Consider the following 26,065-nt stretch of genomic DNA (forward strand, 5'->3'; position numbering starts at 1 on the left):
AGAGATATCTGCTGCTTACATACCAAGACTTAGATTGAAAGGATTGACAACACTCTTATGTTTGTGCTTTACCTCTTAAACCCGAGAGCTAAGAGCTACAACCAGAGGATATAGTCAGCTTAGTTTAGCTTAAAGAAGGGGAAACAAGGTGAAGCAGGTAGCGTGGCTCTATTGAGGTGCACTGACTTCCTGGACATTCAATTGGTTGCTTTTCCCCCTTTTCATTTATGCTAAGCTAACTATGTCCCGAGCCTATAGTTTCCTTTAGCAAATTCTGTTTTTGATTTCAACCAATTGTTTGCCACTTTGGTTATAGTTTTTAAGGCTGCATCATACTGTACAATTCCATTAGGCATCCATCTCAAATTGAAGGTCACATCCATTTAGAGTCAGTGCTGCCTGTAAGGCACAGCCCAGGGATGATATTGGATAGTCACAACAAGGGAATTTCTATGATGAATAAATAAAATACCGCAATTGCTGAACCTAAACTGTCTTGTCTAGCTAGCTGGCTAAATAGTATTTGGGATGAGGAGGTGTTTCTAGGGTGGTGGCGTCTTTTTGTGCATCGGCTTCAAACATGTTTAAAACTTGAGGCCTTTTTTTTCTTGCACAGTTTGCCTCACTGCCACACAATGCCCTGTAACCTGAGGCACAGGGCAAACCGCCTCACTTAGATTAAACTGCACAACTTACACCCTTTATTCTAAAACACATTTTTAAAATAAGCTTTAACATAGAAGCAGGATATTGGCCCTTATTTCTTAAATCTTCAGATGATTGCTCCTGACACTCTTCATAAATCAGTGTAATTTAACCAGTGTTGTCTGGCAAGGAAACTTGCAGACAACATGTTTCTGTAAAGAAGGTATATTAGAATTTGCAAACTGTACATTGCAATAAGAAAACGTTAGGAAACAACAGAAGTAAGGAGCTTACATTCAGTCCCTGGCAGGCTGAAGGGGTTTTGAGTCCAGAGTAGGGCCAATCCAGTAGAAAATCAGCTCGCTGCAGACTAGTTTTTGAACCTTTTTCTTCCTTTTTTTGTACGTCTATCCTTTTCTATCAACCCCTTGCCCCTCTGTCCTTACTCCTTTAATTTCTTCGCTTCGCTTCCTTCTCTGTGTATTTCACCTGTCAGCCTCTCCTTTCATTTCTACCTTTGCTCAAAAAATCCCAAGACTATGCATAATGTGTCTCTCTTGACTTATAAACATGCTAAAGACATCTTGTATACCTGTTCACTACACAAAGTCATGCTTTAGATCATCTAAATTTTGCCTCTGAATCTTCATAGCTCCAGGACTCCATCTTTCCTATCTCTCTCCTTCAGGTCTTTTCTATTTCAGACACCTGATCAGCGCGGTTTCACTCTGTGCTCTCCGGTTACCCTCTGTCTCATGCAGGCACAGCGCTCCACCTCCAGCCCTATGATGTGGCAACAAGAGGTTTTTGTTGTGGGCCCCAGCTGAGCCAGGATCAGTTGTTGGTGGTGTAAGAAGTGCAGCAGCCGGCCAAATACTTTTTCTCGTTAGCTTCATGCATTATTCACTGGCACATTAGAGAGCATACATGCACAGGAATAAGGGTGAATAGACTTAAACATACAACACATACACAATCATGATCATTGCATGTGTGAGCTTACTGCCTAAGATATCACTAGTATGGGCAAATGCTGCCACTACTACTTAGATAAAATAGTGATAACAGTTTTATTATCAGAGTTAAAGGTCTTTTATGTAAAGGTTAACGACATTCTTCTGTTGCACAAGTTCATGTCATCTGAGCCTTAACACTTTCCATTAACAATAAACATGAGATTCAGATGTTCAATAACTACACATGTGAGACGTATTTTAACACTTTTTCTCAACTGGAAGGGCACTCCAGAGGGCATATTGAGCCACCAGAGGGGGCACTTTATCATGTCTCATTTACCAAGAGGGAATTTCTTCTTCACCCTATAATTAAATCCATCTGTAGTTTATATGAAAATAACTATTACAGCATCTCACAACTATTGCAGTTCACATATGGGCATGTGAGTATTGAATTTAGAACCAACTTTAAACAACTTTTACGTATCCTTTCAGTCAAAAGCTGTTTGGCACAACACCATTTGTCTTTCCCCTTGACTTGTTTACATGCATGTAATGTAGTAATATAGGAGGATTCTGGCAGATTCCACCCCTGCACCTATACCTGCATGCATAGACATTATAAAGGATCCTTTATAATGTCTATGCCTGCATGTCCATGTTTGATGGAGCCTTTGATGCTTCATTCAGCTGTAATGTGAAGACGTGACCACTCAGAGGCAGTGCTCACTCAAGCTGGTGGAGTAAAGAGGACATTGTTGTGACCAGTCTAGTGAAGCACATCCTGCTTTAGCTGCGGTTTCCCAACCTTTCTCCTCCTTTCAGAAGAAACAGAAAAGAAAAATGTTGAATCATGAAGTCCTCATTAAACTCACAGAACAGAGAAAAGTGTAAGAAAGAATAAAAAATAAAGCCAGCAATATACCAGTTCAAGTCCAACGGTCCTGATATAACTTCAAGTCACATGGGTACAATCCACCTCAAACTACCAGGGCCCCATGAGGAGAGAGTCCTATTGGAACGGAGGAAGAGCCCCTCAATGGAGCTGAGCCAAGGGGAAAAAAAGACCCCACAGCAACCCTTAAACTGTCGATGAGTGGAGGGCCATCACACCAGAACAATAGGAGTCAGCAAAGCAAGCTTGAAAGGCATTAAACCAAGGCTACAAGCCTACGCCATAACCCCCCCCCCCCCCCCCCCTCTAAAAATTAAAATAAAAAAGGGCCTCATACAAGAGTTCTAGCACTGTCTTTGTTTATAACATCAATTCATTCGTATTGTATTATGAGTGTGTAATGTAATTATGAGGTTGGCCTACCTACTGTACTTTAAACCTACAGAGATATATTTCCTTTAACTCAGTGGTTCTCAAACTTTTTTTGTCATTCCCCACTTTGGAGGTGGGAATATTTTCAAGCCCCACCGTTCACCGATTGTGTCAACAAAATAGTAACAAAATAGGTCAGGCTTAAAAGTTTATAATGTATTGAAATAAAATCAAGTAATACAATTAAAAAATAGAGAAAATATAAGCATCTGTGTCACTGAGTTAAAGGAAATATATCCCTGTAGGTTTAAATTACAGTAGCCTACAGGTAGGCCAACCTCAATAATGCCTCATTGTGAGCACAGCTGTATGATCTGTGTGTGTGTGTGTGTGTGTGTGTGTGTGTGTGTGTGTGTGTGTGTGTGTGTGTGTGTGTGTGTGTGATGTGATCAGCTCCTATCTCCTCACAAAGTGTCGAGAACAGTCGCGCTTTCATCAGTCGGGTCTTGATGAAATTGACCCCAATCACAACCTCTGTCAAAACTTTGTTTAGTTCGGTGAATGACAGTGTCCATTGGCGCCACACTCTTTATCAGTGACTGCGCCTGGCCCGCGCGCTGAGCCGATGACTTCGGCGTCTGTTCTATCCACGTTATCAAGGTTTATACGTGTTAAGAAGGGAAATAGCAGGGGCTCGTCTTCACTCCTCCAACTCACGCTGGGAAACGGTAAATTTAAAAAAATAAATAAAAATAAATAAATAAATAAAATGTGCCACGGATCTGGACATATTTTCCTCCCGCCCCACACGTTGAGAACCACTGCTTTAATTTGACTTCATTATTTTAAAGTTTCATGATGATAAAGCTAGATGCTAGATGTTTAAAAAGTAAAAGTATGTGAATTGGAACGCAGGGTATGGCTTATGACTGTAGGCCTACCCTTTACCAGCAGTGTCTCGCCTTAAATGCATTAGCATACTTTTACTTAGAGCACTTTTCTTTATTGTGATATTGCTACTGCAGTCTACCTGTATGCTTGTTTTATTTATGTGTGTGTGATTTCCTGTCCAAGTTTATCAAGCACACGCACTCTGCAGAGAGATCTACGCAAGGGGGCGTGTCAGCTGTCACTAGTCACATGACCCGGAAAATGTGGGGCTTAATTCCTGTGTTGCACTGCTCTCCGCTGCTGGAGCTCTTCTGTCCTTCGCAGTGCAAACCCTCCATCCGCCTCATCACGACCCCGGCCCCCTCGGCGGACTCTCCTCAGCGCACCATGTCGGGTAAGAGCCACACACCGGGGGCTGCGGCGACATACGCTGCCGTCTCACCGACACCGGAACACGGCCATCATCAAGGACCGGACCGGGGCTGCGCGAGGATGCCCAATTCTCCCAAAATATCGCGGAATTATTCAGCGCTGCAAAAAACGGCAGCAGCAACACTCACTGCTTTACTACTGTTCACATGATGGAACAGAAATGAAGCGATGCGTTTAATAGTTATGTTATATATTGTTACATTCGTGTATGCGCATTTTAAATATAGTGATGGGTTCGATTATTTTTGAGTTAGGCTACTGCACAAGGTTTGGACCTGAGTAAAGCGGCCGCGAGACAACGAGATCACATCCGGTTACAATTAAGAGTAACACAAAATGTAAAAGGAGAATTATGTTGAGCAAGAAAATACAACATCTTCGTAAAAAGACACATTTTGAATTGTTATTTTGTGCTAAACTAGCCTACATGCTCCACTTTTAGTTCCAATGCTGATTATAATTGTCACAGTTGATAATTAAATTATATAATGTCATGCTACACAAAGATAAAACGAGATTAAAATCCCTTTAATTTGGTTAGCCTATATATAGGCATAAATTGGAAACTTGTCAATGCTGTGACTTTTTGTTTCTACTGGTACTATGCTATCAATATGTCTCCCTGTAGGTCTGATTAGTGCGTAGCCTACACAGCCATAGTAAATTCCCAGTCAAGCCAAAGTGCATGTGCAGATTGTGACACTGCCCAGGTGGAAATGATTTGCATTGCATTACCAGCATTGATGATGTCTCCATAAATCCTAGCCACTTAGCACAATTATTCAGAAACCAGCTACAGGCTGTAAATTCATTACATTATTCTGAAATAAAAGTAGTTGTATTGTATCAGTTTCTATTTAATTGTAATTGCGCATATTTCGAAATACATCAAATTAGAAACTAGGGATGAAACAACTAGCCTATTTATTAATTATAAAATAGTCATCAAATTAATCTGAAACTATTTGAACCGTACCTGCTGTTACATTTTCAAATAAATACATTCTAAAAAGATAAATTAATACACGATTAACTGAAGTGAAAGTAAAATTGAAAATAAATGTAGACCAATTCATATTTCTTTATATTTTGGTCCTTCTATTTAATTTCCCACATTTATTTACATTATTTATTTTGAATTTAACTTTTGGTGCATTTAATTTTTTTTTTTTTTTATATATATTTTTTTTTTGATTATGGCAGGTGTTGTTAATCAGGCCCTTCCCTCCCGCATATGATGTAGGCCTAACTGTTAGTGCGCTGCCACACCTGTTGCAAAAAGTAGCCTACAACTTCTGTCAGTATTTAAAGGGATCTGTTCTTCGAGTGAAAAGAAAGCTCACGTGTGCTTTTATTTTTTCAAAGAGACTGTATGAACTTCCTGTGGCATATTTAACATAGCTGTTTTTCGGTGCGGACTAGGCGCATGGCCTAGAGATGTTTTTTTTTCTTCTTCTTCTAATCAAACAAAAGGCCGACAGTGCACACTTTGTTTGCTGTGTAAATGTGTTGGTTGAGACTTTGCTATTTTCTGCTCCTTTTGAAAGTCACAGATACTAAAATGAAACATCAAACGGTTGGTTTGCCCTTTTGGCCTGCACTCATTAAGCTAGAGATTTTAGAAATGTGTTAGCCTACTTCTAGTTAATATACATCATTATTAATCTGAGAGATGGTAGCAGGCGGAAATCTTTAAAACACAATGGAAGGTCAAATGTGAGTAGGGTTGGTTGACATACTAATTATTGCAATTTGACATTCCGAGCCTTCTTATCGGTTAACGGTTCAATGGTTAACCATGAACATCCCTGGTGCAAACCAACCCCCCAACGATAGCCAACCAATGTCGTGATGACGCTGGTTTGCACAAATGCATTACTGTTCTTTAATTATGAGTCTGAATCACCCAATTTTAGAAGACAATACAATCATTTGTGTACAATGAAACTCAAATAGCTGAGAGACCTTATCCTGTACTTTTTCTACTGGTTATTCTAACAAATTATGCCGGAGAAATAAGGCAGAGATTAGGCAGAGAATAAGGCCTAAATGTGCCGTACAACCCCCGTCTCCCCTACTATGTATGTGGTCATTATAATTAAGGTATCTAACTAACAAAGTTACTCTAAAATAAAAGGTCTTTAACAATAACTATGATCAAAAAGACACATCATCATATTTACATGAAATTACCTACCAAAGCTGATACCGGCATGTGCTTTGTGAACGCTTTACATGGAATCACTCTATGCATTCTATTTGCATGCAACAATACATTTGACATTAGAATATATAGTATGAAATGTACTAGAGATGTTGTTATATGTACTGTAGCCACAAATACCCTGTGGGAACATAGCACATGGTTCTCGAAGGCGAGCAAGGCCTTGAACTCTTCACTTTATAGTTCCTTGAAACGAACCCTAGCAACCATACAGCACTGCCCCACTCTGATCGTGTTTCCCAGAAGCCCCCATGCTGCAACACACACATTCAGCTTGATGAATAGTGTCTGCTGGCTCTGGGCCTATACTTTCACACAGTGGGCCTTCTGCTGCTGCTAATGTATGCATGCATGGCTCATCAGACACTGAACTACACACAATGAGGCCTGTAGAGGAATTTAACATTGTATTACTGGTGCAGACAGGATAGGGATGTTTTGTCTTGATTGATTTAATGTACTCTCCTCGATGGCAAGTGCTATTAAAGAGCTTGGCGGTATGGACAGAAATTTATTTTGTTAATAAAAATTGAGAAAATGGAGATGTTTGCATGACTGCTGTCCATTTGTTTATCTTAATCACTGGCAGGGTTAATTGGTCATCCATTTATGTGACACTATAGCACAGAAGATTAGTCTAACATCCAAAGCAGTGTGCAGGACAGTGGGGGAAACACCAGATCTCATTATTACATTTTTAAGGTTAACCCTCACGTGTGTGTGTGTGTGTTTTCGGGTTTCTCCTATCAGACCAAGCTTTTGTGACGTTGGCTACAACTGACAGCTATGCCAAGGGAGCGATGGTTCTCGGCCAGTCTTTACGGAACCACAACACAACCAGGAAGCTGGTCGCACTCATAGGACCTCATGTTGCAGAACAGTGCAGGTAAACACACATCTCCGATCCTGGACTTATAACATGCCAACTGGTCTTAAATGATTTTTCTGACGTGAATCATGCCACATGTGTGTTGTAGAGATGCACTACGCTCCATTTACGACGAGGTGCGTGTGGTGGACGTCATGGACTCGGGCGATACGGCTAACCTGTCCCTGATGAAGCGTCCCGAATTGGGCGTGACATTAACCAAACTGCACTGCTGGACTCTCACACACTACAGCAAGTGTGTGTTCATGGACGCAGACACAATGGTGAGAAAAGAAATGATACTCAGGCTGCAGCAGCAAAAGAAAAATCACATTAGAGTTAAGAAGTTGTATTTTTTTTTTTTTAGTATATTTGATTCAAGATGTAGGATACGTGTCGTGGGACAAAATAATGCGATCTACATTTTCATTTTTAAAGAGAAACAAAGGAAATTACTATTGTGATAAATTAAACTCAATATACTGTTATCTGTAAATGATATTCTTTTTAATGTCTTCAGGTGCTATCAAATGTAGATGAGCTCTTCGAGAGAGAGGAACTATCTGCAGCGCCGGATCCGGGATGGCCGGACTGTTTCAACTCCGGTGTGTTTGTCTTCAGCCCGTCCAACGAGACACATGAGAAGCTGCTGGAGTTCTGCAGTGAAAATGGCAGCTTTGACGGTGAGACCTTCATCCTCATGGTTTTTATTATCAGAGGCTCAGTAGAAGAGTAGGATCATAATCTGTAGAGCAAAACTTAAAATAAAGTGCTTTATATGGTTGAAATAGGATTTTTGCTAACTCCGGCATGTTTACGTCTTGTATTTTTGATACTCTACCATCGGTGTATGAGTGTGTGTATGAATGGGTGAATGTGGTAAGATATGTAAAGCGCTTTGGGGCTGAGAAAATCGGCTAGAAAGCGCTATATAAGTCAAGTCCATTTACCATTACTCATGTTTGCTGATACTCACTCACTCACTCACTCACTCACTCACTCACTCACTCACTCACTCACTCACTCACTCACTCACTCACTCACTCACTCACTCACTCACTCACTCACTCACTGTGTCCTAAACTTACCTCTGACTCAGCTGTTGCCATGCCTCTTTACACACATCTACCATATGTTTGTAAGCATATGGCCGTGTGCATGGATTTACCCCCCGTATGTTGTCATACGGTGTGTTTAACATCCAAACGCTTCTCTGTTGCTATGTATACTTTGTGGGAAAGGACACAGTCTTATGGGAATGTACTGTGTGTGTGTAAACACCATTCATGTATGTGGGGTTGTGTTGGATGCAAACAGCCAGAGAGGAGAGGGTCAGATGTGGTAACTTTAATTGGAATTAAGGAATAGCATATAATAATAATAATAATAATAATAATAATAATAATAATAATTGATTGGATTTATATAGCGCTTTATTTCTCTGTGACTCAAAGCGCTTTACAGGGTTCCCGCTTTGGCTCATAGGAAAAATGCAGAATCTTTCTCTCATGACTTTTTCTATCCAGAATGTGGATTTATGTATTTCCAACGTGCTCAAAAACAGAGCTCCTTGCTATATCTTGCTTAAGGCAGAAATGGCTGCAAAATGAAATCTTATATTCTGAGTGTATTTGTGCTGTGTGTGTGTGTCCATGTCTGCAGGTGGAGATCAGGGGCTCCTCAACAGTTACTTTAACACCTGGGCGACGGCGGACATTTCCAAACACCTTCCCTTCATCTACAACCTCAGCAGTATCGCCATCTACTCCTATCTACCAGCTTTCAAACAGTCAGTACACGCACACACAAACACACACACACACACGCACACAGACAGATAATCAGGGTAAGCATGGTTTCTTCATCATACGTTAACGTGTAGCCAACTTATTGACCCAATTCTGTAGCTTTTGTTGTGAAACTTCAGGGTGTTTTGTGTGTTGCAATGCAAAGCTATCCAAGGTCAGTTCAAAGGTTGTGTATTTCTGTGTCCGTCCGATGTGTGTGGGGGGTGGGTGGGTGTTGAATTACAAGAAGCTGCTGAAAATCCAAGTGACACAGCACAACACACATTCTGCAGCACAAGAAAGAGGAGCTATGTGTAGCTACACTTTTTATACTAGATATTATATTAAGCACATCAAGTTTGACTTCAATATCCACTGCGTTTGTCCTTCTGCTAAAGGTTCAGTAAAAGGAATGGAAAATGATGGGTTATTAAAGGTGCTTCCATAAAATTTCAGTTAAGGTTAATTCTAGCGGCCCCTTTAGGCAAAAGCAGTAGTGTTCTTACAATGCCAGCTGTTGTTCCTGGATGAGCATACCCATGGCAAAGGCATTAAGAAAAACTATTAAAAAAATAGCATAGTCTTGTTTGCTGTTGCATGTCATTTATGATCATCAGAGGAAAAATGAGACTGTTTCAGAAATATTAAAAAGAAAACTCCTTGTAGCTACTTTTAAAAGATGTGGGTTGGGATTCTTAGGAACATGGCACCATCACTAAAAAGTGCGAGATGGGGTAAGAGGTCAGAGCAAGCAGAGCATTGTATAGGCTTTTGAACAAATTCTCATGTTTATGTTTCCCGCTGTGTTTTTTCACAGATACGGCCGTGAAGCCAAGGTGGTGCACTTCCTGGGCAAGGTGAAGCCGTGGAACTACTCCTATGATGCGGAGAGGGGCGAGGTAAAAGGTCACTCCATGTCCCCGGACCAGAGCCAGATGCACCCCGACTACCTGCGCATGTGGTGGCAGCTCTACGCCAAGTCCGTGCTACCCCTGCTGCAGTGCGCCTACGGGGACACTCCCTTCAACAGCGGCTGCGTGGAGGCCAGCGAGGACGTACGTTAACCTGCCGTAGCGTTTTTTTTAAGAGTTGGGGCTGGGTTCCAAATCGCTTACTCTTTCTTTTTTCTATTCTACATACTACAGCTGATCATCTAGTTAGCACACAGTATGCATACCATTTGGACATACTTGTACTTACTTATTTCATCATAACATTACGCCTTGATCTTCCGAACTTGCTTATTTATCTGTCGCATCCCCGGTTGTTTTCATTCGGAGGCTCGGTCGATGGGACGTACTTAGCTTCTGGTGCGCATTGGATTGGGGGTCAGAATCGCCCAAAAAAAGCTTGATGATTTCCACACTAAAAATACTGACTGGAGGTAGTAGGTATCTTTGAGCATGCTGCATTTGACCACAATAATTGAGACGCATCCTAAATGTTTTTCTACCATACTAAATAGCAGGGAAGTATCGGTATTGGAACACAGGGTTGGTGTGAAAGAAGATCGTTTTGGTTCTAGGTGTGGTTGTAGCGGCGGGTTTTGCATGTGTTGAAAGATAAATGAGGATGGCTGCAAATGTGTGTTTAACCTGTTGCATAATCGTCATGTCGTGACTGTGTCGAAACCTCTTAATTACTCTGCAACCACCAGTCCTTTCTCATGAAACTATTTCAAATGTTTAAATCTATCACGGTGTGCAATTACCGAGTGGTGAAAGTGCCACAATGTTTTTGACTCCTTCTTCAGCTCAAGATTATAATGCTCTTCTTTTTTTGGTCATCATGTTAAAAGAAGAGAAAGTCGACCGGTTCCGCATTTAACATTCCACCAATCTGTTGACAAAAGGTGTGTGTGTGTGTGTGTGTGTGTGTTCCTGCTTGAATTTGCTACTTGAATTTCCAGTATTCTTACTTCCATGACTGTTGTCAGTGTAGCGTGCAGGATGGCAGTCCTCCCATCAACTTCCCAGAGTAGCAGGAAGTTGCCATGCCCGTGTGTTGTAACAGGGCGGCAGTGAGAGAGGATGGCTGCCAAAACCTGTGGCTTTCCCCAACTGTCTGAGGCTGTACCACCTTTTGTCACACCAACAAGTTCACACAGGCAAAAGTGTTGAGGTGTTGCACTGAATCCGGATGATTGATTAGAGATAAATTGCACATTTATAGAGCCATCACAGACTCATTATATTAGATTACCAGCACATTGTTTTAGCATCTTAAAAATAGATTTGTTTATTGTATGTGCTCCATACACTCACCCTAACATTTTGAAATTACAATTCTGTGTACATCTCTTCTTTTACTTCATGGTAGGAACACACTCCTTATCTGCCACAAGTGTGTTGCAAAATGTCTTTGTTTGTACTTTGTCTCTTGTGACGAAACGCCTGCATGTAGCCATCGTGTCTTGAGGCTGCAAAAAAGAGCAGGTTTAACTGTGCATGGCTGGGCTTTGGAAAACCAGTCCTTTTATAAGGAATAGCACCAGTCCCATTAAATGATTCATTCATTCTCTGTCTGTCTGTCTGCCACACAGGGTAATATTCAAGAGGATGTGAGAGAGCAGCAGGCGTCCTATTCCCCTCCTGCCGAGAAGGTTTCATCAGAGGTGAGGAAGCAGCGCTGGGAGGCCGGCCAGATCGACTACCTGGGTGACGACTCCTTTGCCAACATTGAGAGGAAGCTCGACTCCTTCTTAAAGTAGCGTGCGATAGAGAGGGAGCGTGACGGACAGAGAAACTAAGAGAGAGAGAGAGAGATCACCAGTTGAAACTCTGCATGGGTGGAGGTGGTGTAAGCTCCGCCTAGGCCAGATCCCAGGGGCTTGATTAGCAGGTGACTGGATGAATGCCTCCGCACAACACTCAGCCTCACTCTTTGCATCCTGTCAGTGTGTGTATGTATGAATGACAGTTAGTATTAAGTTTGACACAATTCACAAGCACCTTTTCATTTTCTGCTCAAAGGCAAAGTTTTGACACTTGGGGGATACACGCTCATTCACTTTCTTGCCGAGAAATAGAGGAGATTGTTAACCACTAGCATGTCTGAAGGGTAACTTTAAAGCTACCAGCAGCAGCTGGCTAACGTAGCTTAGCATAAAGATGAGAAACAACCACCATAGGCTGTTGGACAGGCAGCAGCAGAGAATATATAAAGGGCACCAGCTGCGTGTGTTGGACCATCGCCACCATGCATTTACTGTATGTTGAAACAGAAAGCTGAAGAGAGATGTATGTTTAAAAGTTATTTCAGGACTTCCCACAAATCCTACTATTCTGCAATAAGTCTCTCTACCCAAACCACTATTGAAGCAGATGTGCAGCTCACTTTCCCCTTGTACAGTCCAAGGCTAGCTCTCCCGTTTGAGCCAGTGATGTAAATCTGGCATTAATCAGCGTCCCACCTCGCCAGACTACATAGATGAACCGTCCCGACCTGTGCCTCTGACCCTCACCAGCTCCCTTTGACTTCAGCTTTGTAATGTCTGGTGTTGTAATAGGGGTTAAGGGGCTGTTGTGTTGCGTTTGCATGGCACAGAGTCCAAACGCGGGCTAGTAATGAAGTACTAGGTTGATGTTAAATTGTATCTGATTTTTGTATGCATTTGTGTGCTCCCCAGACATGTCATCTGTACGCGTACCTTGCATGTTATGTTCCTGCCAGACCCTACCCATCAGTTTATCTATGTGCCACGATCCGTTACATCACTTCCTGTCTGTAGTGTTGCCAGCTGCCTTATTGCTTTTCACTTGTTTACAAAACCTCACTTACAGTAACTGCTGCTAAGTAGCACAACAACATAGGAACTTTTGTCAGAGTCCCACCTTTTCCTGTTGCCAATAGCTCCTTTACTTCACTCCGGCTGTGCTCTTAAACTAAACTGTAATCTGTAGCTCCCTACAAACTAAAAATAAACAATGCTCTCTTCTCTAGCTCCATTAACACACTCCAACTAGAAGCCGGCAAGGTTAAGTGAAAAGTCCATGTGTGATTTTTTTTCTAATCTTGTCGGCCTGGCTAACTCCTCAATATGCATGAGTGTGGAAGTGGAACATTAATTGTAGTGACATCTGTTAATGCAGGTCTGTCCTGTTCCCAAGCTGTTAACTGTACATCCCTGTTGAAGTGCTAATAAAGAAATGGCGGAAAAAAATTCACCTTTAACCCACCCTATGTCATGTTTCTTTTTTTCTTTATCTATGGGCTGTAGAGGAGAAATTAGAACTCTAGTTTATGAAATGTGAAATATTAGCAAGTTCTGTGATGTCTTTGAATTTTTTATTTGTGACTTAAAACTGAGACAAATGTATCTAAACCAGGGGTGTCCAAACTACGGCCCGCGGCCCGCTTTTTATTGGCCCGCGGCCGATTTTAAAAATATAATGTAATTTGGCCCTTTTAATTTTTTTTTTTAGTTAACCCACTATTGCAGGGGTGTCCAAACTGATTGATTGGCCCGTGTCACATTTTAAAAGTATAATGTAATATGGTCCTTTTTTATTTTTTAAATAATTTAAATGCATTCATTATGACAGAGAAATGTCCCATAAAAGGACCGTGCATAATATTTTATTTTAAATTAATATTATTATGGAAAATCCATGTGTCCTTCAATAGTTTCTAATTCATCTGACACAGTGTCTTCAAATTATTTTTTCATACAAAATTCTTCAGATTCAGAGCCTGGAAATCCAGACCCTGATATCTTGAATGATAGAGGGTCTGGCCACGATCAAGAGTAATTTCCAACTCTAGGGGCAGCTCCTACTCGTGCATTTCAAATGCCACTGCACGCAGTTGGATAGCACTACAACCAATCAGAGCGATGCACAAGGTGACGTACTAAGCCCCATTCGTTTTGCAAACAGCTGTTAAACTGTTAAATTAAACGTTTGCCGTGGTCGGTCGGCAAAACAGAACATTCCACTTACTTGCTAATGAAAGATTTGAGTGCCGTCTTCCAAATAGTAAAGGTTCGAGGCCAAAGCAGTCTCAAACTCAAACAACATATCCACAGCCATCTTTGATTGGCTTCAACGGCGCATGCACGTCACTGTCGTCATCCGGTTACGTCTGCCCCAGAGCACCATACAAAGGCCTCCGCCCATATTAGATGGAACCAATTGAAACGTGATTCAGGATTTCTGGACTTTTTGAAAAAGCTTCAATGGAGAGTGTCCAGACCAACAGGCGCAGCAAATGTAATTTGCCAGCGCCTAGTGGCAGGTCTGGAAATGCCAGGCTACCAGATTCATGCACTTCACTTTAAAAAATCTCCCGGGGGGGCATACCCCCAGACCCCCCTAGGAGGGTCGGGATCTCGGCTGGCTACTATTTTCACCCAGCTGTACATTGGAGGCAATAGCAGAAAACGCTGGGTGTCTGAATGGCATTTAACAAGGCAGCGCTAAAATTGGAGAGGGACCCCCTTATCAAATTCTGCTTAGGGCCCCATGAAGGCTTGGGCCGGCTCTGAGGGGAAATGTGTCCGTTTAATTTGCAAGGAAAGTGTTGCCGTGAAGAAGGATTACAATTTACGAAGACACTATGAAACTAAACATCAGAGCAGCTACATGTCCTGATAAATGTGTTATTTTTGCAAAGTGGCCCGGCCCTTCGTAGATTTTTCTGTATGTGGCCCTCAGTGAAAAAAGTTTGGACACCCCTGATCTAAACAGACTAGCTCTGATCAAGCACACACTATTATTTTGTAAACAGTTTATTTTCCCTTTTTATTTTATGTTTTTTGTTAGAAAAACACTGACATTCATGAAAGCTGGTTAACTACAGTAGTTACAAATGTACAAACAGTAATCTGCATCTCTTAAATCCAAACATGGGGAAACAAAATCCACCATACAGAACATGTGAATCTTCTCGGCTGTTGCATTGTTGTCTTCTCGGCAACTCAAATGTTAACAAAGGTGCTACAACAAGTGGGTGTTTCTTTTAAATCCAGTATTAATCCCAGGATATGAACTAAATTAATGAAAAACAAACAGGTCCTTAGCATCTCAGCTGAACAAAAAAACGAAAGCTTGCCGAGTGGTGCATCCTGTAAATCAGTGTTAAAGTGTTACTTAAATAAAATTAAAAATAAAATAAAAACGATGAGTGCAAAAATGCTCTACAGCCATTGAGATGTGAACTGTGAGACACAACAACAACAACAAAAAAAGACAATTGAATGTTTGTGTTGTTCCCATGTTATTAAAGCGGTTCAGGTCCACTGTCAATCTACATCTACAGCTCCATCAGAGCTTTGATGTCATCGATGCGAGATGTTTTCCTGTCGCTGTTGGAGGAGCCAAAAGCCTTCTCCACCAGATCCTGCTTCTGCCTCTGGATCTTCACCATGCTCTCCTCCACTGAATCCTTCACAATGAACTGCAGGGAGGAATACACACATCATAAAAAATATACATGCATGCATGCTAAATATTCCAGTCAGAGATATCTTTCTCGAGTATGAAACTATTAACTGTGCAAATAGTTTAAATGTAAAATTACTCTAATCACCTCAAAAGTGATTTTTCCTGGTGATGATAAACAGCACACACACACACACACAGTTGGATGGCACTAAAGCGGCTAAGGAAAATCTGATGCTTTTCTATCGACAAGAAATGCACTAAGCTTTCTTTGCTATGCCAGATCCAATAGGACCGCATTCAGATTTTTCTTACCTTGGTGACGACCACATCCTTGTTCTGACCCAGACGGTGGCAGCGGTCGATGCACTGCTCCTCACTAGCAGGATTCCAGGCCTAAAACACACACAAGGGAATTACAAGGGAACATTCAGTTCATTCAGAAATCCTTTACCTGACATTTTTTATTCTTTAACATCTGTTTTTTTTACTTTTTGATCTTAACTGGATAGTTTATTGTAGTCAATTTAGTTGGAAGATAAAAGGTCTAATTTTTGTTTGAAATAGTCCTTATATTTCTTCAGAAGTGTTTGTTTGAAGCTAGATCTAGCATAAAGAGAATTTCAAAATATCCTACTATGTTAAATCCTTCGGCCAAATCCCTCTAGCATGCATAACTTTAAACATAAAATAAGTTGTGGTTTTACACTTTTTTTTTTACTTAAATTAGTACTTACGGGGTCCATGAGGAAGACACGAGAGGCGGCGGTCAGGTTAAGCCCCACCCCTCCAGCTTTGAGTGACAGCAGCATGATGACGGGGCTGTCGGCCGCAGAGCTCTGGAACTCCTGGATGACCTGGGTCCTTTTCTTCTGGCTCATGGTGCCGTCCAAACGCACAAAACTGAAACCGTGCTCTCTGGTAATGAGGAGAGAGGGCAGCAATGCCAAGACAAAGCCATACAATAACATTACAAGACAGTTAAATTAATTAAATCTAGGAATTATCCACTCAAGAGCTGCTGGTGCACTTCTAACAGGTCATATTTCCTCTTTTCTAAGTATCAGTAACTCAAAAGCCACAAATCCAAACATGGCCAAATTTCTGATAAAACTAATTGTGAATGGCTATAAATGGATATGGCTCTTTACCAACAGCAACATAGAGAATCCCGGACTCTACTGTGAATGGCTTATTTTTTTTATTTTGTTATTACCTGAGTGGAGTCTCCAGTATGGTGAGGAAGCGTGTAAACTGAGAGACGACCAAACTCTTAATGCTGCCGTCTTCACTTCGGAGTCTGAGCAGATTTCCCATCAGCGCCTTCACCTGCAGAGACAAACGCAAACTTCAAAAATGAGAAACAACACCGGTCTCACATACAGTAGAAGCATATGGAATGATGTCATTCAAGGCAATTTTATATTTGAGCATTTCATTTTCCATTGATAAAAACAATGTTAAAATTAATGAATGTAAGAGAAGATTAAAATGATTTGAAGGCAACTTATAGTGAAAGTTTTTGCACACCAGAACATCTTGCAAAAAGTCCAACTCAAGCTCATTTCCATTTAAGGTTTAAAGAAGTGCTGTCCTGATATTGTTATCCCCCCGTTCATTTTGCAGCCTCAGTGTGTCCCTTTACCTTGGAGCTGGTCCTCCAGTTCTGAGCGTCTGTGCTGCTCTCTTCCTCCACCTCCTCCTGTGGAAACTCCACCAGCTCACTGGCCTTGATCTCACTTCGACAGAGAGGACAGCGCGACACTTCCTACACACACACACACAAGATGGATCTGTTAATAAGTGGCCGCTACATACCTGATTACACAGGAAGGGAATTGTTTTGTCAAATGAGAATGAAATTCCAACCACCCTGCTGTACCTGCTCAGTGCTGATAACCTGTGCGATGCAGGGCCGGCAGTAGACGTGGGCGCAGTGAGTGATGACGGGCAGACGGACTGAGTCCAGACACACAGAACACTCCTCATCAGAGCCACTGGCCAACACCAACCGCAGCTTCTCTATCAGACGCTCTCGCAGCTCTGCAGGCGTCGCTGAGGCTCCTACAGGTTACAGGTGTGATAAGTTTACATCACAGTGATTGCAGAGTAAAGAAATCTTTATGTATTAATGCCAGGGCAGTCGCTGGACTAGAGGACAACACCATAGCTGCATTCCAATAGTAGTTGCACTTCCCCTTGTTCATTTACCCTCAGCCCTTGGCATGACGTAACAGCATACGTTGCACGGAGGGAACTTGGAGAGCGGAGGGAGACTGGGCGGGGGAGGAGCGGAGGATTTAAATGGAACCCACTTGCCCACTTGCCCTTGTAGTCGCAATGGACCGTCAGTTACATAGGTAAATCTGAATGCAAATAATACAGAATTATAACATTCTGCTAAGGTAGCCTATGTTGCAGAAAGCCATTTCCATAGCATAACAAACATTGAATTTCGACACGGTAACTCAGATTATCAAGATATTGTTACTTACACAAATAGTTTGCTCCGACATATTTTCTTATTTATACTTTCAACCAAAAACATTTGTTTTAAATAGTCCTCTAATTGGCAGCCATCGGTGTTATAGCAGCAATGTGTAAACTGCAATACATTCACTGGATTGTTCGTATGGAAATAGGATAGCCTAATTGAGGCGTTTTGGAATATATTTATATATATATATTTGTCCTGCGGGTGGCCGCGATGTCCCTAAAAGCATACAGTCTACCGGAAAATAAAAGGAGAAGAAGAAGAAGACGAACTGCAATGCACTGTGGGTGATATCCACCTCGGAGTGACCATCCATGTTGACTTGATCACTCAGCCCTCCGAGGGTCTATCTCACGAAGTTCACTTCAGTTTCCAGACTATTGGAACGACACTTAAGATGGCAGCGGGGATTCCCCCGAGGGCAAGTGCCTAGGGCAAGTGAACGAGGGCCTGTTGAACGGGTATTGGAACGTACCCCATGTCCTCCTTCATTTTGGGGAGTAAAGGAGATCATGTCCTAGTGTTACACTTAAATAACACATGTGTGGTTGGGATTACATTTTAACTTTGTAGTTTATTAGCTCATGAAAGGGTTTGTTCTATGTTGTTTCAATGTAAAGTTAAGAGTAGATTGTAGCAAGCTAGAACAAAAGCAGATACAACAGTTGTGAAAAAGTCTGAGGGCTTGGGAGAAGGGCTTTTGCACAGCAGGGAACTTCTTGCATCAGGTGTAATTGATTACCTTAATGATTAATGACTGCTTCCTTTCCACATGGGTTTCCCAGTAAAACATACCGATGAGTTGTTTCACGGAATAAGGCCATGTCCACACGTACACAGATATTTTTTTTTTTTTACAAATTAAAACCTCAGGACTGATTGGACAAGGAGAAACTATTCTCCACTATATTGCCTCTCTGTGTGAATTTATTTATCGATAAAAATTATAAAATGTCACCAAATAAATTAATCCTTAGAAAGCTCCAGTAACCTAGTTTCCACATTAAGTGATCCCAGGGGTTCAGAAGCTATACTCCACACAGTCTCGTTAGTTACCCAGTTCTTTAGATACTTTTGCCAGCAGATCAGGGTGGCAGCAGTACTGTCGAAGTCTCATCAGGATCGCCAACACGTCAGCGTAATTCCTCAAGACTGTCCCTTCAGCCATGTATCTACACACACACGCGCACACACGCACACACAATATGATAAGGAAACCTATACAGCAATATGAAGCAGTATGCAGAAGAAAAAATAAATATAGCAACAGCTCTGCTCAAAATGGCCTCATGTACTAACTCTCTCTTTATTTGTTGCTGAAGTTGAGGATTTATTCAAACATGCAGCACAAGAAAACACACACACGCGCCTACACACACCTGCCAATGGTGTTCCTTCCCTCATTGCGCGCCAGCTCATACTCCTCTCTCTCCGTCTGGCTCAGCTCCACCTGCTCCACACTCACTGTCTTGGATGGCAGAGACACCAGGGGACGCCCGTTCACCTCACTGCTCTTGGTCCGTCTCAGGGTGATGCACTTCACCAGGGTCTGCAGGTTCCTGCACACAGTAACATTAGTTACTTAGTGTAATTAATATGTGATTTATGATATTTCTGTATAATATAATGAGACAAATACTAGCAGATTAACCAAAGCTAGAAAATGTTATCCATTGCTCACAGGTTGCTACACTGGGGACTCGACATAAGTTTGTTAGCATATGTAGTCCCCATGTATAATGGCAAACTAGTCTGAATCATCTATAAGAGGACTTTTGAGTGTCATCGGTAGGAATGTTACAACTTAAATGTCTCAATTATTTATTAATGAAACTAGAACTAAAAGAATGACAACATATCTCTAACCTTTGATTTGGACAAGGAAAACTTCAAGCTTTAGGAGTAATCTCAAGAGCGACAAAGGAGAGATCCCTTTTCCACAATAGACTAAATGCAATACATGGTGTACTTACAGTGTAGTTGAAATAAATAGAAAAAGGATATGTATGGAATAAAGTTCACCTCAGCAATAAACTTACTCAGACCAACCGTACCACTGTTACTTTACAGTACCGTAAATAGCGCCCTCTGGAGTATTATTAGTACATTGCAGCTGTGTAATATAATGCATCTGTGAGCACTCACTGCAGGCCGGCCCTGTCTCCCAGAGTAACGGGTCTCTGGATCACTCTGTTCCACCACTCTCTCACATCGAAGGGCTTCAGACGCAGAAAGGCCAACAGCATCCACATGTCCTTCACACTGTTCTGGATAGGAGTTCCTGGAGGGATGGAAGGACACATACACACACACATTTGAAGCCTGCCTTTATCATGAGAGTGCATCTATGTGTGTGTGTGTGTGTGTGTGTTTGTTAAGATGCAGTTATACCTGACAAAATCCATCGCCGCTGAGCTTTTAAGCCGAGCACAGCCTTACTCATCTGTGCGTTGGGGTTTCTTATGAAATGCCCTTCGTCCAGCACAACTCTCAGCCAATTGATCCCGTGGAGGGGACTCTTATTCTGAAAGGGAAACAAACACGATTATAGTTGTAATTGAAAAAGATGCAAACTATCTATGCGGGTGAAGTGCTCATATCTTGACTTGAATATTGAGATGAAAGAAACACAGTACAGCGATCTTTTGCTGCCATTGAAAATAAATGAAAGCTTGGTCTGCATCAGTGTCAAATTTCAATGTTTGTCTTACCCACGTGAACACCTTGGCTCACCTTACAGCTACATGGAAACCCGTCTACACTCACCCCAAAGTCAACAGAGAGGACGTTGTAGGTGGTGATCACCACGTCCTGAGAGGACAGAAAGTTCTTGTTCCTGTTGCGCTCCGAGCCGTAATACAGATACACGTTTGGCTTCACGTCAGCACGCACATGCTGCTCAAACTGGTCCTAAACACACAGAGGGGAAAGAAGAAGACATGACACATTGACAAGTGACATCTGTGCTTGCCACCTGTGCTTGTCACTGAGCTAATAAGCAGAGCAATAACTAAATTGAGTCCATGACAGAAATTGTCTTTCTCTGCGTGTTTTATTGTGTAACACTGTGTTCCTACCAGCCAGTTGCTGAGCACAGAGAGCGGGGCGATGATGAGAGTGGCTCTGGCTGATAAGTCCTCTGCACTTTCAGGGATGAAGGATTCTACACCTGTAGATACAAGAACAACGCGGTACACAAAGAACTCCAACATCACTACATGTAACTTTGAATTAATACAATAGGTGAAACTGAATTTTAAAAAATCAAAATAAACCATTATAACTCACTCGTTGTGGGAGTGGCCTTCTTTGCAGTTTTCTTCTTCTTAGAGCCCGTGTCTGACGTTAAACCCCCCAGTGCTGCAGCAAAGTCCAGATCCTCCAGCATTACTGGGGCCGCTGCACAGTAACCATAAAGATTATATATATATATATATATATAAAGATATTATGATTGAGCTCAAAGTGAGTGGCGATTATGACTTTGTACAAGCCAAATGAAATAGCATTGATTTATGCCACCCGAACAAATATCAAATCGTTGATATATTCAAAAGAACGTGTTGAGCAATGTTACATAGTGTCTTTCGCATGCATGTAACATACAGGAGTGCACAAATGCAAGGAGTTTCGCGCAGTTGTACCTTTAGCGGGCTTTCGCTTGGTTGCTTTCCTCTTCCCCTTGTTTGTACTTTTGGTTGAAGCTGGAAGTGGAAACGTTAGGTCAAAGTGTATGTCAGCCACAAACTTCATGAGAGAAGACAAAAAAACTCAAAGAGCGTAAACAGATAAGGAGAGTATCAACAATGATGAGGTAAGAATACATTCTTACTCATATCGGAATCGTCCACTATCTCCACTACATCTTGGGAATCAACAAGGATCACCTCCATCTGAGGACTGACCCAGACAAGATCATATCAGTTTATGAAAGAAGAAACTATACAGTGTTGAACATTGTGTTGTGTTGCTGGCTATGTGAACGCTTCACGCACTATTGTTTTGCACAAATGAAGTTCTTAAGGTTTAAATAAAGTGAATTGAATTGAATCATATAACTGACAATATAATCTCAACTGAATCACACTTACAGGTCTGAGCATAGAGAACCAGCTGTGAGGTCAATCACTCCTGCTGCATCGCCTGCACTGCTGCTTCCTGAAAGAGAGGCGTCACATCATCTCTACTGTTGGTTCTCTTTTTCAGTTTTTTTCTGTTCATGTAAGCATGCACACTAGAGAACTGAACATGAGGCAGGAAAATGTATTGAATGCTAACAGTACCTTCCTGTTTGGAGACCGTCTGTGGTTTAGTTTTGGATTTGAAAGGTGAAGACTGCTCCTCCAGCAAACATGTAAAGAAAAAAAACACTTCAGACTGGTTCAAACACAAGTCACTGCGTATAAAGAATATACATTCACGCAAATACACACACACACACACACACACACACACACATAGTACACTTACACATTTCTCCACAGGCAGAGGCTTCCCATTGTGGAAGTTGGTGAGGATGAGAGCGATGGTTGTCAGAGTTTTGCCCTGGAAAACACAAACATAGGTTTTAGTGTTGATTTATGTCTGCTTTATTAGCAGCAGTGCGATACCTTATTTTGGTATACTACCACAACCAATTATCAGTATCATCATCATGTTGTATAAATTAGCTTGCAATCCACTCGTAAAGAATTTACTTTCAAACAATCGATTTATATTTCAGTCTCAACAATCTAAAAGTAACACACTTATTACCAAGCATGCAGTCAGAAATGTGTGGAAGGTGTGGGTGTGTGTTACTCACCAGTCCCATATCATCTGCCAGTATCCCCCCACGGACCCTGTCTGGTATTTCTTTGGCGGAGAAACACGTGAGGCTGTTGTAGTAAAGATCGCCTCTCTTCTCCCAGAAGGGCGGCAGCGCAGACTTGTTTTCCCGAGCACACATCCAGGACAGCGCCTGCCTCTGGTGGGGCATGAGAGGAGTGCCCACACACTGCAGACACAGACAGACAGAGCATGTTTACATAATGAATTGTGATTTATGTGACGTATAAATGTAAATTGTATGTTTATCCACGACACAAATTGTAGGACCCCAGGAAGCTCCAGGATCCAAACAACAAAACATAAAGCAGCAGCAACAACTATTTCTGAGTGAAAAAACAAATAAGTTAAAAGTCCATATTGCACACATTTGTCTCAATGGTGATATACTATGTTTCCATTATTGATTCAGTGTGCATTTCAAAGTCAGCAGCATTACAAATTAAAAGTAGCTAAGAGTTTAATAATCTTATAAAACTGACTTTTCAATCATTTGAAAATATAAGAATGAATAAAAAGACTCAGTTGTTAGTTACTGTTATAAGAAATTCTAAATGACACACCTCAGCTGCTTCTTTCTCTCCGTCTTTGCTCTCGATCAAGTCTTCAAAAAGGTTGTCAAATGCATTCTTCAGCTGAAAGAAAAAGGAATGTATGAAAACAAGGTAAATGCTTATTGAATTCTGTTTCACAATGTTGAGTGAATGAGTGCAACTGTATTGCCATTCAACATTTGAGCACAGAAAATAAACATTTAAAATCTAAGAATTAAATAAGCACAAGAAACTCATAGGGATAATGACATTTTAATCCGCTAACAATTCTATGTTCTGGCGTCGACAACAGTGTATTAAGATGAAAAACACTCAATGAGTGCATATGAAACAGTATATCGCTGATACCTGATTAACTACAAACAAATTATTCAAAAAATGTGAGACTTTCTTTTGCTGATTCAGTGTAACAACATGATTCACATGAGTAAATCTTAGGAAAGCAAATAATTAATCTCTGAGTTTACTGTGTATAAACTGACAGGTGAGGAAAAGGATGTTCTGTTGCCATTTTCCAAACAAGTGCAAAGGTTAAGTTTTTGCTTCATTTATAATGCCAAACATTGCAGTTACCTCCTGTGCGGATAGTGCGATGGTAAACCCCTTTTTAGATGCCAATGCACACGCTTCAGAGGCTTTCTGACTTCCACCTGAAATGAAAAACACACGCGCACACACACGCGCGCGCACACACACACACACACACACACACACACACACACACACACACACACACACACACACACACACACACACACACACACACACACACACACACACACACACACACACACACACACACACACACACACACACACACACACACACACACACACACACACACACACACACACACACACAGTGGAGTTAATGACTGGAACTTAGCTTCATGGATACCTGTGAGATGTTATCTTTCCATCAGGTGGCCATTGAGTACCTGATTTGCTTCCACCCGTGTTCAGTTTAAATCCCCGACGTGCCAGGGATTCAACCACAGTGGTTTTGTTCTCTTCACTCCCCCAGAAGGACAGCATCAACGGCATGTTGAATGAGTTCTTGGTCTCTGAATGCACCACCCTGACACAGCGACAAGACAACAGTAGTCACGCTAACACAAAAACACACATCGTTCTATACCACTGCAGCCACCATTAAAATACTAAAGAGTGCACATGCTGGAAATGGCACTGACAGGCCTATAATAACCTACTACTCACCCTTCTACTTTGGCCAAATTGTTGTCCATGACGTGGGCCATAGCTGCTGCCAGCTCTCGCTTGATATGACCCACTTGGTTGCCATAAGTGTTGGCGACCATCACTGCATTGCGGTCATATGGATTCTGGGGCTGTCGCACCAAACCAACCATTTCCCCTCGACTCACCTGTCCAGGGGGGGGGGGGGGGAGGACAGACATCTTTTTCATTCATGTGAATTATCCTTTTGCATTTTGTGCTGTGATGTTTACAGTTGTCCTGACCATTCTGGACCAGTGTATACATCTGCACTGTGTGGCCATCCGTCAGAGGGCAGCTGTATTGTGTTGTGCACTAGAGGAATTAAACCCTAGTTAACCCTTACCACTCCTGAGTAATATCTGAGGCCGACCACAGTGCCCTGCAGATGGCCATACAGCACGCTGCCGTCTGCGTCCGGCTCCTCTGACGCCGCAGCTAGGATGGCCTGGGAGAGGGTCTCTGCACTGACGTCATGGCGGTCTGGGAAGAGGTCCACCTCGCTGAACCTTTCCCAACCGAACCCCCATCTGCCGGAAAACATTGCACCTGGAGAAAAAACACAAAGAGAAATAGACACCCACAAACAAAGGGAGGTAAATACGTTATTTGACAGTAAGGAGACAGTAGAGAGAAGCTCCAACTGAACACAAAGCCCATACATACCTAGCAGAACGTCTTACAGTTTTAAGGATATTTTTAAAGACTTTGAGCATTTTTTCAATGCCACTCGGAATGCAATTTAAGACCAATGTCTCCCTAAAGGTCCATGAGCCCCTTAATTCCTCACAGCAAAGGTAAATGTATAACGTACCCTAAACAGATAACTGCATTAGCCTCAAAGCTTCTTGCTAACTAGTAACTGTTAACTTGAATCCTCCTAGAGTCATTAGGTATCTAAGCTAGCTGGTCTAACGCTATCTCCTGACCTCCTAATGTGCATAAAAAAAAGAAATTACACGGAATGTTTTTTAGCTGTTATTAACAGTGACATACTGTATTTGTACTCCTCGACGACTGTCGACTTCTCTGAGAATAGTGTTGTTCGGTGCTTTTTGGTCCGTTGCTAATGTCTGATTTTACTTTTCTGATGCTTTGAAAATCATGACGCGTCAAGTCAGCTGCAGTTAGTGTGGAACTTCCGGTAGTCACCTTCCGAATAAACGTATTCTCCTTCTTTATTTATGTTTCGTTTGTTTGTATTTCGAGTTTGAGATGCCTAATTAATAACATAAATATGAGTGGCATCTTATTTTTTCTTCACAGCTGCATATTTCTTTAAGAATGCTACTCCATTGGTTGGATGCATTTTATTTCGAAATCAGAGTCATCTTGTTTCCGGTGCCGAATGAACAGCACGAAGCAGTGCCCAGTGCAAACAAGAACCTACAGCTGTAACTGCTACGCGCCTTTTGCGTTTTGGTTTTTGCATGAGCTCTACGGAGGCCGTGAGTATCCGGATCCGAACCTATCCCCCTCATTTTATTTCTACGACGTTCCGCTTC

The 26,065-nt window shown here is 41.8% G+C and overlaps 2 protein-coding genes across 5 annotated transcripts; one reads left to right on the top strand and one right to left on the bottom strand.

The window, feature by feature from the left end:
• Nucleotides 1-4,008: 4,008 nt before the first annotated feature.
• Nucleotides 4,009-13,240, top strand: LOC307261572 (glycogenin-1-like; the record flags this gene model as incomplete). The annotated part of the gene is made up of 7 exons (XM_080042154.1): nt 4,009-4,153; nt 7,166-7,301; nt 7,393-7,567; nt 7,804-7,966; nt 8,946-9,072; nt 9,888-10,125; nt 11,613-13,240. The coding sequence occupies 7 exons, from the start codon at nt 4,009-4,011 to the stop codon at nt 11,778-11,780; spliced, it is 1,152 nt and encodes a 383-aa protein (XP_079898280.1). The 3' UTR covers nt 11,781-13,240.
• A 1,605-nt stretch (nt 13,241-14,845) lies between these two features.
• hltf (helicase-like transcription factor) lies at nt 14,846-25,672 on the bottom strand. Of its 4 annotated transcripts, none has more exons than XM_080043010.1 (25): nt 25,557-25,672; nt 24,907-25,109; nt 24,543-24,709; nt 24,263-24,402; nt 23,899-23,975; nt 23,335-23,406; nt 22,749-22,940; nt 22,415-22,489; nt 22,228-22,279; nt 22,036-22,102; nt 21,777-21,844; nt 21,589-21,648; nt 21,233-21,343; nt 21,022-21,113; nt 20,711-20,854; nt 20,336-20,468; nt 20,090-20,225; nt 19,324-19,503; nt 19,001-19,116; nt 17,333-17,514; nt 17,096-17,218; nt 16,667-16,779; nt 16,188-16,368; nt 15,766-15,846; nt 14,846-15,466 (listed from the first exon to the last, which is right to left on the bottom strand). In XM_080043010.1, the coding sequence occupies exons 2-25, from the start codon at nt 25,102-25,104 to the stop codon at nt 15,323-15,325; spliced, it is 2,904 nt and encodes a 967-aa protein (XP_079899136.1). In that variant the 5' UTR covers nt 25,105-25,109; nt 25,557-25,672; the 3' UTR covers nt 14,846-15,322. The 4 variants fall into 4 exon arrangements, with proteins under 4 accessions (XP_079899136.1, XP_079899135.1, XP_079899134.1 ...); XM_080043009.1 differs by having other exon boundaries at nt 22,228-22,282; XM_080043008.1 differs by having other exon boundaries at nt 22,228-22,285.
• Between the last annotated feature and the right edge of the window lie 393 nt (nt 25,673-26,065).

Source organism: Ammodytes marinus (genome assembly GCF_949987685.1).
Source record: "Ammodytes marinus genome assembly, chromosome: 15".
NCBI classification, from domain to species: Eukaryota; Metazoa; Chordata; class Actinopteri; order Uranoscopiformes; family Ammodytidae; genus Ammodytes; species Ammodytes marinus.